Source organism: Dendropsophus ebraccatus, chromosome 1, assembly GCF_027789765.1.
Source record: "Dendropsophus ebraccatus isolate aDenEbr1 chromosome 1, aDenEbr1.pat, whole genome shotgun sequence".
NCBI lineage: Eukaryota > Metazoa > Chordata > Amphibia > Anura > Hylidae > Dendropsophus > Dendropsophus ebraccatus.
In genome coordinates, this window is record NC_091454.1 from 167,516,251 (window position 1) to 167,529,635 (window position 13,385).

The 13,385-nt window shown below is 38.2% G+C and overlaps 1 protein-coding gene across 13 annotated transcripts in view; it reads right to left on the minus strand.

The window, feature by feature from the left end:
* PPIP5K1 (diphosphoinositol pentakisphosphate kinase 1) overlaps positions 1-13,385 on the minus strand; it is a 147,916-nt gene that overhangs the window by 62,994 nt on the left and 71,537 nt on the right. For 9 of the 13 annotated variants that reach the window (XM_069983920.1, XM_069983927.1, XM_069983974.1 and 6 more), the window contains 2 exons: positions 11,452-11,616; positions 3,165-3,314 (listed from right to left, as the gene is read on the minus strand). In XM_069983920.1, the coding sequence (XP_069840021.1) occupies positions 3,165-3,314; positions 11,452-11,616 (315 nt within the window). The remainder of the gene's footprint in view (positions 1-3,164; positions 3,315-11,451; positions 11,617-13,385) is intronic. The other 4 variants (XM_069983992.1, XM_069983982.1, XM_069983972.1 and 1 more) reach the window with 1 other exon arrangement.

Genomic DNA, 13,385 nt, shown 5'->3' on the forward strand with positions numbered 1-13,385 from the left:
TGCACTCAATAGCACAAGAGCATTGCTACAGAGATGAGAAACAGTTTTCTGTTGCTGAATTTCAACAACTGCATAAACATTTTTGGTCAGAATACACATTACTATGGGACATAAAAGCACAAAGTAGACTACACTTATAATACTGCGGGAAATTTACAAGGCTAAATACACTAGACCTCTGGCTCCATTTGCATGAAGAATAGGATTTCACTAAGCAGGATATAAAAGGTAAAGAATAACCCTAATGCATAACTATGTATACATATATATAACTGTATACATATTTTTTGATCTAGGAGAAAGAAAAAGTATTTCTTTTTCTAACCTATAAAACAACAAGACTACTTTTTTAAAAGAGGCATAAAAATGGACATCATTGATAGAGAAAAGGGGTCGTCTAGAAAATACTCAGTAGAATATACTGCTGGGAGGTGCTTTGACGACAGGCAATGCCCACTCACCATAGACAGCACAGAGAATCGGCAGCAGCTGGTGAGCAGGACAGGTAAGTATATAGCTTTCTTATTTTCTATGCAGCCCAAGCAGCAGAATAAAATATAAATAATGTCTGCACAAGCCCTCTATATGATTATGTACACATGGTTTAACGGTAGTTAAGCCTGTCTTACTTTCAGACACATAACTATGCTCCTGGGGATTATACCCTGCTTTTGTGACATCTTTGAATCTTGGCTCTCTCTCCTCTCCCTGTAGAAGAATTAGGGCCCTATTCCACCGGACGATTATTGTTCAGATTATCGTTAAATCGTTCGAATCTAAACGATAATCGTTCGGTTGAAATGCAGTTAACGATTAACGACCAAACGAGAAATCGTTGATCGCTTTATGAGACCTGGACCTATTTTTATCGTTGCTCGTTCGCAAAGCGTTTGCATTGAATAAGACATCGTTTGGTCGTTCGCAATAGATACGAACGCAATAGCGAATAAATAGCGAAGAAAAAACTATCGCAATTACGATCATAAGTAACGATTATTGTTCCATGGAAATGAGTGAACGTTTTCAGGTCTTTCGCAATAGCGGTTGTTTGAGATCGTTAACGATTATGCAAACGATAATCGTCCGGTGGAATAGGGCCCTTACTTCTTATCATCCTGCTTCCTGAGAGGGATCATGTTTAACATGTTGGCCAGCAGATAATACAGTGTACAAAAGACCAGCAGAGCAGAAAAGAGGTAACAGCACTATCCCTATACACCTAAAGGCCCTATAACACAGAGCGATTATTGTTTAAAAATTCACCATAAAGACTGAAAGTAAACTATTATCTGCCCGTGTAATAATACCCAATGATCAAAAGACGAAGGAAAAATAGTTTGTCTTTCAACATGTAAAAATGTATTGATAATATTTTGACGATCATTCGCAATTCTGTTCGTATAACAAGTCATTTGCAGATAAAGCATGCTGTGTGGGTTGTCCTGAGTAACGATTAACAACCACATAAATGATCATTTATATCAGTAATTGGTGAACGTAACAACATCCGAATTGGTTGCTACTAAATCGCTAGTTATCACTGGTGATTGACTGATATAGCGAATCATTATTCGATAACCGCTACATGTAATAGGGCAAGATGCAAAACCCACCGCTCACAGTAGATTTGGCTGTCAATCTAAGGTTCTCCCAAACAATTTCAGGCAGATGCACCATTTCGCTAGGTCTACACCTGCAAATACTTTACACTTGAAGTTGAACAGATAACAGCAGTTGCCACACATGTACAACTCTTTCAGACAGACAACTAGCTGCACAAACTACATGAAGTAAAAACAAATAAAATCATCAGTATCTGTACTGTGTGTGAGTGCTTGTAAAAGTATAACTGTATCATCATTTTTACTGCATAGGGTGACAAATATGTTAAATATAGAAGGGAGAGAACACAGCTCTTTTAACTTGGTAAAAAATACTGTTGTCACCTGCATAAGATACACTAACAGATGGTCCGAATGTTAATCAATTCACAACTTGCCATCCGACTCTTTGGATACAAGAAAACGTTATAGGATCACATCTGTGCTTTTTTTGTTTTATCATTAAAGCTCACTTACTAGAAACTGCACAATGAAGCTACAGCTTAGTAGGAGTCCACAGTTACCATACAATATAAACCTCTTTTCTTTAGAATGTTCTCTTTCCCAAAGTTACCAACAACACAAAGGTCTCTCTTGGACGTGTTTCCCTGTGCAATTAAATCAATGGTATTGTATGGAGTTATTGCAATTCACAGGGCATCTACATCACCACAGTGATGGGATATTTGCTCACAGAACTTTTACTTCTCATCCAACTACCCAGTAAATATAATTAATGGTTTTTAAAAGGTCGTTTTAAGGATTCCTTTAGCCAAGTAGATTTATACAGTGTCTTCGCTGTGCACCAGACTACACCTATCTAAAAGAATTTTAAAATGTTACTTGGTAGGTTTAGTGATCTAGTCATTCAAAAGCAGAGTACTGCTATTGTGCACATAGCTGCTCTTTAAATAACAGTACATGGATTGCAAAGAAGAACATGAAAAAAGATAAAGTCAAGTGATATTGACTGCAAACACATCTTTGGAGAAATGAATACTACATGACAAACACAAATAAATACAGAACATACAGGGCATTCTTTGCGATGCTGAAAAAAAAAAATCAAAGCCTGTGGACTGCTAGGGAACAAAGGAATATATATAGCAAGTACTCAGGTTCTGAACCACAGCAATGTACAATGAAGCTCACAAAAAGGCACTTGGTTCTGATCTCCAAGAAGAAGAAATGGCAAATACTGGCTTAGCTGGTGTCTTTTATAATTGGTAGGCAGCTATGTGAGTCTATACAATGTGCCACGGGAACTAGAAATTATTTGCTGATTTTTACAACGCTTGTGTATTAAACCACAAATTTGAATGATTGAATGTGCGTTAGTGCAAAGGATTGTACAATGAGCCATTACTTTCTACTTTCTGTAGGTCACTCTGTGTATTGTTAAGAGCCCCTATTACTACCTTCAGTTTACACCTGTTGGTTTTATTTAATTAAAACAAGCAAAAAAGAGAGGATCCAGCAGCTAAGAGAAAGTGGGAAATTCAGGGATACAGGTAGCGGGAGCTGGGTGGCTGATGAACTCAATGTAAAAACAAAAAAGAACACCTGTCGCCATGATGCCAGGTTAGTGATGGACATGGCTCTGGACTGCAGAGTGATGGAACATGGGGAATGATGGGGCTCTCCAGATCTTCTCCTCCGACGTCCTTTTTGGGACGTGAACTCCAAATTCCCTGTGTTTTTGGTATTCATCACCTGAAATCAAATCCGGGGACAGGAAGGGTTCAGCCAAATTACAGCTGACTTAAGAAATATGAAGGTTAAGCTTCCCTACTACTGTAGGGTCACAATATCAGAGCCATCACATTAAAATAGCGACTAGTCTTATAACCAGTGGCAGTCATAAAGAATACAATACAGACATTTTTGTACAAGCAGAGGAAAACTATTTACACATCATGAGGTAAAGAACTGGTAAAACATACATTGTTATGTGAGCAATACTAACCCTGACGTCAAAGCCCAAGAGTACCATGTATGGAGAAGTATTACACTATACTTTCTATTAACAGAGGAAAAATTGTACGTATCGTGATCTTTTGTGTGGAGCAAAGTCTAAATGCTGCCATCTTAAGGATGGAAACACTGATAGCTATGTCTACAACGTATGGTGTGTCTCCACTCCAGGGCTACTTAAAGGGATATTCTAGCATATAAAAAATGACTTGTAATGAAAAATATGCCCAAAGTATAGAAATTAAATGGTTTTAGTAGCTTTTCACATAATCACTCACCAATTGCCCAAAATGCGATGGTTAGAGCTAAATGCCTAGAGTTATGATTAGAGATGAGCGAAGTGGGATTCACTTAGCTCTGTACGAAGATCGGCGATCGGCGTTTAACTCATGCAGTCTGCCCCTGCAGGGAGAAGGTGGAGATAGCCAGAGGATCGGCATTTTCCAGGCGGTCCCCAGGCTGTATCTACTCTCTTAACGGAGCGGGCAGGCTGCAGTATTCAAACGGTGATCTTTAGTTATGTAGAGAGGCAAATCAGCTCACCATGTGTGCAATAGTCAGTGGTGCTGGTCCTCAATTACGTCTGGAGCAGGTGGAAGGAAACAGAGATCCGGGCCATTTTCCGGTGGCAATAGGTAAAAAGTGGAAGTCCACAGCTCCAAATAAAATGTAAAGTCTTTATTTAGAAATCCTCTTAAAATCCAAACATAACAATAAAAAACACGCCGAAGCGTTTCAGGAAACTGGTCCCTTAATCATGGCAAATTTATACTGCCATTTGTAATTTACTCTTGTATATATTTATATTGTATATAAGTTGTATAAATGTGTTTAATTCAACTATTAGCACACACCTGTTAGCATCATGTGATGTTTTTCTCCTCCCTTTTGGGGGGCGTATCCCTTGTAACATACTGGTCATATCCTCTTATAAAAGCTTGTAATATTCAGTATAAATTTGCCATGATTAAGGGACCAGTGTCCTGAAACGCGTCGGCGTGTTTTTTATTGTTATGTTTGGATTTTAAGAGGATTTCTAAATAAAGACTTTACATTTTACTTGGAGCTGTGGACTTCCACTTTTTACCGATCTTTAGTTATGGCGAGTGTTGAGCCTATGGCTGGATACATATCTTCCACGACTCCATATGGTTGCATCCGCTTTCTGCAGCCATGGGGAGTCAAATGCAGAGCTTTTGGGTTCAGAGAACTTTGGCAAACCTGAACAGTTCGGCCTTTCCGTTCAACACTAGTTACTTCTACTAAAAGCACCATTTGGCCCACATTGACTGGTACCTAACCCCCTGGGATGTTTTTTAATGGGTGTTTTTAATGTAATTTGGATAATGTACGAATAAAGCTTTAATTTTGAAATAGATCATGTGTATTAATTTCTTTGGGGAGTGAAACTTGTCTGTGTTTTTAGTATCTAGTTTAGGATTTCACCCCCCTATTATTAGAGTAAACACAGTCTTTTTTGGAATTTGTAGGTGTATTAATCAACACTAGGTATGACCTGTAGGCCTGATGGCCAAGCATGCTCAGTTCCAGTACTTGGTGTTATAGAAGGGCAAGATATATATTTGTCAAACAGAAAAGGATAGAAGGTACTGTGGCTGACAACTAATGTGAGAGGATCAGCCATGAGGAAACACAATATAATGTGCACAAACGGGTGGGAAATTACCAGCCAGGGAAAAAAATAGGCTGATATCAGCAATGCACAATGGAAACTGGTGTTTGCTACCCACATGGGCTTCTGTTGAAGACAATCCTACCGTTGCTTCCCTGAGTGTGATGTAGCATAAATGCAGCATAGGCTATATCACACAGAATGATTATCTGCCAAATCAGGCAGATATCTCCCTGTGTGATAGAGAAAGAGATCAGCTGAAGAGCAAGTCACCGTATCCAGCAGTCAGAATAATGTTCCTGCAGCCTTCCTTCAGGTTTTTGTCTGAAATCTATAATTCCTATGCATCTACATCTCTGATGTGTAACAAAAAAAGATGTCAAATCCTTGGGGTGCTATTATACCTTGAGTAGGGGAACGTGAGCTATAAACTCAATCCAGTTCTTGATGGCAAAAAATGTAATCAAAGCAAAGCAAAATTAAATATTAACAATAATTTCAATTTAAACTATGAGGCATGTTTTATGGAATCTACTCTCCATGTAGTCTGTGCAGACCTGGAATGAGATCTTTACCTCCAACAGGCAGAGTAATTACACATGTATTATTAATAGCTGGGATGCACACATTCTGTTTGTGCTGCATAATAATTACTGACTCAACACGACAAAAATCACATTCCAGTCACACAAGCAATAGAACGGTCAGAAAAGGTGTTTTTGCTAACATATGATCAATAAACCTCCTCGGAGAAATACTATTGTCGTACAAAAAAAAATGCAATTCAATAAATTCTGAATAATCAGATACCTACAAGAACATTGTTCTGTCCTGCAAGTACTATACCTAATATGTACACATTATAGGCAGCACCCCAAAAGAGCTTCAATCAAAAATGTAGACTTCATCAGCTTTAGGCCATGTTCACACAATGTAAAATAAAGATAAAATACTTCTGCTTTTTCAAAGTAATAATGCACTCCATTGAAGTCATTGGGAAACTGGCCGGCAGTGCACACCTAGTATTAAAGGTGGAAAGTAGATCCAGCTTACCACATCCGCATACAATTACTCTCTGGTCGGTGCGCAGAGTTAACTTGGGAAATAGGAATGATGGTCTGCTACAACAAAGTAGATCCTATGAATTTCTTTATTAAAACTGCATTTAAGAAACAGATACTAGCGTTTCGATTGCAAAGATCTTAGTCATAGCCTAGGTATTCACAAGAATTTGCACACACACACACATATATATATATATATATATATTATAGAATAAAGCAGGTAGACGGCACTCCAATAAAGCCAGGCTTGAAAAAGACTCAGCTTTTAGTCGAAGCGTTGCTGTACGTATACGGGTGAATAAACCTGCACCTATTTACTTTATTGGAGTGCCGTCTACCTGCTTTATTCTATACTCTGTGGAGTCCGGGGTTGACTGCCAAGGATGTGCACCCATCGGCTGGAAGCCATTGACTTTAAGTCAGCACAGTGCTGTCCAACCCAATCTTTTTTTCATATATATATATATATATATATATATATATATATATATATATATATATATATATATATATATATATATGTGTGTATACACATATACATAGATAGACATGCGATACCCTTTCCTTCAACCTCACTTCTGGAGTTGACGTGTGTCCAATACATAACAATAAAACAGTATTATTTACATGTGAATAAAAACTTCAACGGCAACACGGAATGTAGCTGCAATATAAAAGAATGTATGAAAAAAGCAGTGCACAGTATATATAAGTGTGCAAATTCTTGTGATTACCTAAGCTACGAATAACATCATTGCAATTTAAATATGTACAATGCTGTTATCTGTTTTTTACATGGAACTTTAATAAAGAAATTCATAGGATCTACTTTGTTGTGACAGACCATCTCTCCTATTTCTCATAGCCTTAAAGGGGTTGTCCAGCGAAATTCTTTTTCTTTCAAATCAACTGCTTTCAGAAAGTTATATTGATTTGTAATTTACTTCTATTAAAAAATCTCAAGTCATCCCATACTTATTAGTAGGGATGGTCCAAACCGAGTTTGATTCGGGTTAGTATGAACCCGAACTCTCGGTAATGATTCCTGCTGTCTGCCCGCTCCATGCAGCGGGAGGACCACCTGTAAAACTGGGATACAGCCATAGCCATAGGCTGTATCCCAGTTTTCCAGGCAGTCCCTCCCGCTGTATCCACCCGCTCCAGAATCTGATGCCGAGCGTTCGGGTTCATACAAACCCAAACCTCGGAGGGTTCGGACCCTCCCTACTTATTAGCTACTAAATGTCATGCAGGAAATGTTGTTTTATTTTAAGTGTGACACGGTGCTCTCTGCTGACATCTCTGGCCGAGACAGGAACTGTCCAGAGCAGGAGAGGTTTTCTATGGGGATTCATAAAAAACCGAGACAGAGTTCCTGTCTCGTCCAGAGATGTCAGCAGAGAGCACTGTGTCAGACTAAAAATAAAACATTTCCTGCAGGACATACAGCAGCTAATAAGTATTTGATATTTTTTAATAGAAATAAATTACAAATCTATATAATTTTTTAATATCAGCTGATTTGAAAGAAAAAGATTTTCACTGGACAACCCCTTCAAATGTGCTCCATTTCTGTCCACTGAACTGGAGACTTTGTCAGTCCCTAGTACTGTGGGTACTGTGGTGTCATTGAAGCTATTTGTGAATGTTGCCTATTCTCTTTTTGAATACAAACTATATTAGGAGGATGTGTAGTCAAGGTCCTGACACCTGTGCCTGTTTCCTTCTATTTTTAATCTGGTGTGGATCATTTTATTCTTTTTAATATGGTGGCTCAGTGTTTAGCACTTTTGCCCTGCATTGTTGGGGCCCGAGGTTCACAATTTAAACTCCTTGCAGAAGTTGCCTAAGTTTCCCCATGCCCGTTTAGGATTGCTAGAGTACTCTGGTTTCCTCCCAAACACCAAAACTTATTGAAGAGAGTAATGGCAAGCTATGTACAGCACTGTGGAATAGGTTGGTGTCATTTAAATACACAAATTATTATATACAAATATAAGCGTATAAATCTCAGTATACAGCTTGTAACACAAAGTGTGAACAATGAATAAAAAAAGCAATGCAATGATTAGGTGTATGACATCAGCATTTAGTAAAAAAAAACTCATGGCCAACACTGCTTTTTAGAGGAATGGTTACATATGCTTTTGCTTTCTTTTTTTGCCCAAAAACCTTGAAACCTTGAAAGACAATACGAAATATATGAGTAATGAAAATTGATGAAGATAGATGCAAAATGACATTTACTGTTAGTAGACAGTCATGTCAACCTTTGAAAATGTATCTATAAATAAATACTGAAAAACTACATAACAAAAACTGAGTGCAGTCGTCTATTATATGACTGATCTAAGAAACAGAGATAATGTACTTATTCCATTTATAATACGGTTATAGTCATTACTATAGAAAGTAGTCTTGACATCTGCTCCAGAAGCAAGTCATTGAAGAATAATCCACACCGAGACAACACTCTGTTATTCTGCCAGTACCAACATTTTTATGCGCACTTGCTATTCGGCCCTTGGATTTATCTAGTTCTGACTTATAGCACGGTTTTCAATGTAGACTAAGCTAACATAGAAGCAAATCAAACAGGGTACAGAGGAGAGTACAAGGTAAAACATTAATGCGTGCTTGCATTAGATAAAGAGGGATAAAATGCTCTATTAGAAGATTATCTCCTTTTCCTAATACAGGTATCCACAGGGAAGCCGTTTCCGTGATATTAGCATACAGAGATCCGCTAATACTATACCTAAAATAAACATAAAAGCAATTTGGCAAGTGAATAGTCAGATTTCGGTGCAGGTTTTTGAGCACAGCAAAAGCACAAGGGAATAGTCAATATAAGCCAGTGGTTTCCTTGAACTGTATCACATTTGATGAATCTTAAAAGGGGAACTTCACAATTAGGACGCAATTCTCAACTGAGCACTACATCACTTATAAATATCAGGATAGTGGCACGAACTGTGGCTTGCATATTGACATTAATAGACGGAACATAGTCTAGTAATGACTATGTTTGATCTATTTCCCCAGTGTATACTTTTTTGGAGGGAATCAAAAGCCTAGTAAGCTGTGCTTTTGATTCTCACGCAAAAAAAAAAGTTGTGAGCTTCACATGAAAACGCGTTACAAATGGCTTTATGTGAGTGCACAAAACAGACAGGACAAAAGTTTACTCACTCAATCACAACTTCATTCAGCAAACTCAATGCGTGCCTGTTACCAGGCTTAGGCTATGTTCATACAAACAGTAGGATTTTTGTCAGTATTTTGGTCAGTGTTTTTTTTTTTTTTTTACCAAAACCAGGAGTGGATTGAAATTGTGCAAATCTTTCCATTTATAATTTCCCCTGTCAGTTCCACTCCTGGTTTGGGTTGAAAAAAGACTGACGGAAATAGCATGTATAAACATAGCCTTACACTTTAGGGTTAGGCAGTGTTTCCAGTCATAAATACTCATGGAGGAGGCAAGAAAGTCACAGTAGTAAAACCCTGTCAAAAGACAAACCCAACACTGACACAGTGAAAAACTGAACCTTAAAGAAAAAAATAAAACACATATATTTCAGCTTCACATGGATTCTGAACCAGTGTTTCTAGGCTCCTGAATGGGACATCTAAATAACCATGCAATGATATGAAATGAAAGCGTTTGGCAATGTATACTTTGGCATTGGTCTGGTAAAACTAGGCAATAAACTCTGCAGGGCTATGACAGAGAACATGTTGGTTATACAAAATACACACAATGCAATTATACATTGTGTGTATCTGGGATCCACTGTGGTATCAGGGCAACATAGCCTGTGGTCACCATTGGAGCACCACTTTGCTTAAAGGGAAACTAAAAGCAGGTTAGATACCTCCCTAATCTGCACTAGGTGCTGAGGATGATGGTAAGCTTCTTATCTTTATCCTTGGCACAGTTCCATTGGTTTTATCAGTTTATCTCCGATACTAATTAGGCATTTTGGTGTACTGGGGGCAGAACCACTGCACCAATCCACCCCTGGCTGCCCGCTCTGCTGATATTCATTAGGGGCAGTGCTCCTAATTAGCACAGGAGATAAACTACTAATATTACAAAAATGGAGCCAAGGATAAAGATAAGAAAGTTACCTTTATCCTCAGCAAGGACCACTCTTTAGAGTTGAAATCTTGAGGGTTGAAATCTTAAAGAGAACACAGCAGATCAACCAAATACTAATAAAATTATGCGTTCCAATGCCAGAACAGCCCCAACAGTCCATTAAGCCCTTAATATAATAGGCTGATTTAATATAATGGTGTTTGGGGACTAAAGAAGCAGAAGCTCTACTAAACTAAACACTGTATTTTTCAGGCAAGAGCTCACAATATTACAGAGCAGGGCCTGTTTAGTTTAGTGTCTGCAGACTTTCTTCATGTGTATTAGAGATAAGCGCAACTCAAGCATGTTTGAGCCTGATCGTTCAACATTTGAATACCCATGGCTGAAGAATTTGGATGCAGCCCTAGGGAGTCCTGGAAAACACGTTTTCTAGGCAGCCTTAGGGATGCATACAACTTCTTCAGCCACCGATATTTAAATGCCAAACTATTGGACTTGAGCATGTTTGAGCTGTGCTCATCTCTAGTAATAATGTGTCATGGTCTGCTGGCTGAGGTTAGTGGAGCTGTCTTGGAATCTGTCCATTCCTAATAAAAGTGCTACCCACAGGAGCACAGGCATCACAATATATATTTTTTTATAGTTCTGAAAAATTGAAGATTGTGCACATTAACCAGGAAGGAACTGCTGTTATTATTTACTAGGCCTGAGAAGACCATATCCCATAAGGGATATTATTCCTTTTCGATAAAAATGAAACATGACTGCACATCAATCAATACCTGCCATATTTCCAATTGTAAAAATACAGCTACTCTTAAAAAAAGAATATCTGAGCAGAACAAGTCCAACTAGTGTAGGTACCATAGAAAATGACTGGTAAATCCCTATTTCATTCTAGTACATTATTTTTCTTCAAGCAAGTGTGGTTATTTACAAATCTCAATAACAATACGAATGCCATTCTCTACATCAAGCTGCAAACTACTGCAGTAAGTGTATTCCTTCACAAACCCAAGCAACAATTTACAGTAAAAACATACAAAAGTATACATCAGTTTTTGTTAAGCGTGTTACCTCCATTGACCCAGTTTTTCTATTTCTGATGAGGGGCGATTTCCTGTGAATGCTGATTGGCTCTGACGGCAGTGGTGACATCAACATGGATCTGTCCACCTCATCTGTACTTTTAACCTTGGACAACTCTTCTAGACTCCCTTGATCTGTCTTTCTGTCATCATTCTAGGGCAAAGAAAGACACACAATTCTTAAAGGGGAGATAAAATGGTTGTCAATTAAAATGGTGTTATAAAGTTATAGAGATTTGTAAAATACTTCTATTAAAAAACCTCAAGTCTACCAGTGCTTATCAGCTGCTGTAAGTCCTGCAGGATGTGGAATGTTTTTTCTTGTTTGACACAGTGTTCTCTGCTGCCACTTCTGTCCATGTCAGTAACTGTCAAAAGCAGTAGCAAATCCCCATAGAACAGTGGTCCGCAAACTTTTTACCACCAGGGAACTGCTTCAGGACAGACCATTTTTCTATGGCCTGGTGGGGCTTTGGTAATAAGGGGGTTGGAATCTAGTGCATACTGTATCATTTAAATATGACGTTTATAATGTGAATGTAGCCAATGTATTATGCCCCTCGGTGAACCAAAGTACCCCCTTAATAGTGAGCTTTGGCATCTTTTTAAGCAACTAGCTTACAGTACATATTCACTAAACTCAAGGCCTTACTGCTTATTTAGAGAAAGGTCAAATACAACACCCAGGTCAATTATAGAAAAACTTTAATTTTATATTAATTTATATATACATATACAGTGGTACCTTGGTTTTAGAGTAACTTGGTTTAACCCCTAGCCGCACCATGCAGTTATAATACATCATGGTAGAAGGTTAGTTTCAGCCCGATGACGTATTATAACTGCACAGCTTCAGATGCTTGCTGTTTACACCAACAGTGACCGGATTACATTGGAATCTCTGCAAAGAAAATGCAAATTTTAACTTTTCACTCTTACTTTGCAGCTATTCCTGTGAAATGCCCAAATGGTTAAAAAAAACTGTGTGACTGTAGATTTGAATACTTGAAAGGGTGAAGATTTCAAAATGGGGTAAATTGTGGGGGTTTCTAGAATACAGGCCTCCAAAATATACTCCAAAACTGAACTGGTGCCTAAAGAATTTCTCAGTTTGAAATTTTCATGAAAAATTTGAAAATTGCTACTGAACATTAACGGCCTCTATCATCCTAAACAAGTAAAAGCATGTTCACCAAATGCTGTTATTATAAAGTAGACATGTTCTAGATATGAATTAATAAATAATTTATGTAGTATTACTATTTTCCTTATTGGCAGAGACTTTCAAATGTAAAGAAATGCTATTTTTTTTCAATTTTTCACAACATTTTGGAGTTTTTTCACAAAAAAATTCTTAAGTTATAAACCCAAATTTACCACTGACATAAAGTAGAATATGTCTCGAAAAAAAAAAACAATCTTGGAATTACAAGGATTGGTTAAAGCATTCCAAAGTTATTGATGCTTAAAATGACACGTCATATTTGAAAAATTTGTCTGTGTCATAAACGCCAAAACTGGCTGTGTCCCTTATGGGTTAAGAGCGTTTTGGTTTAAGAGCTCGCACTTTTTCTAAATTGTGACTTGGTTTAAGAGCATTGCTTTGGTTTAAGAGCTCCCTGTACTGGGTGGGAGCACGAGTGGAGGAAGGGCATGGTCTGCACAGCGTGGTCTGCAGCACTGTACTCTGACCCAGGAAGTCTCCCTCACCTTCCAAATCATGGCAGATTCACTTCAGGCTGGGGCTTGCATCAAGGGACAGGACTGTGCAGGTAATCTCTTCACAGCTGTAACCCCTCTCTCCCCGGACAGACAGTGCTGCATACATGTGCCCACATATGTCCTGCTCATTCCTTCATGCTCCCTGCAGTCTCTGTCCGCCCTTGTGTTTCCCATCCTCTCTATTACTGTACAGTAACTTAT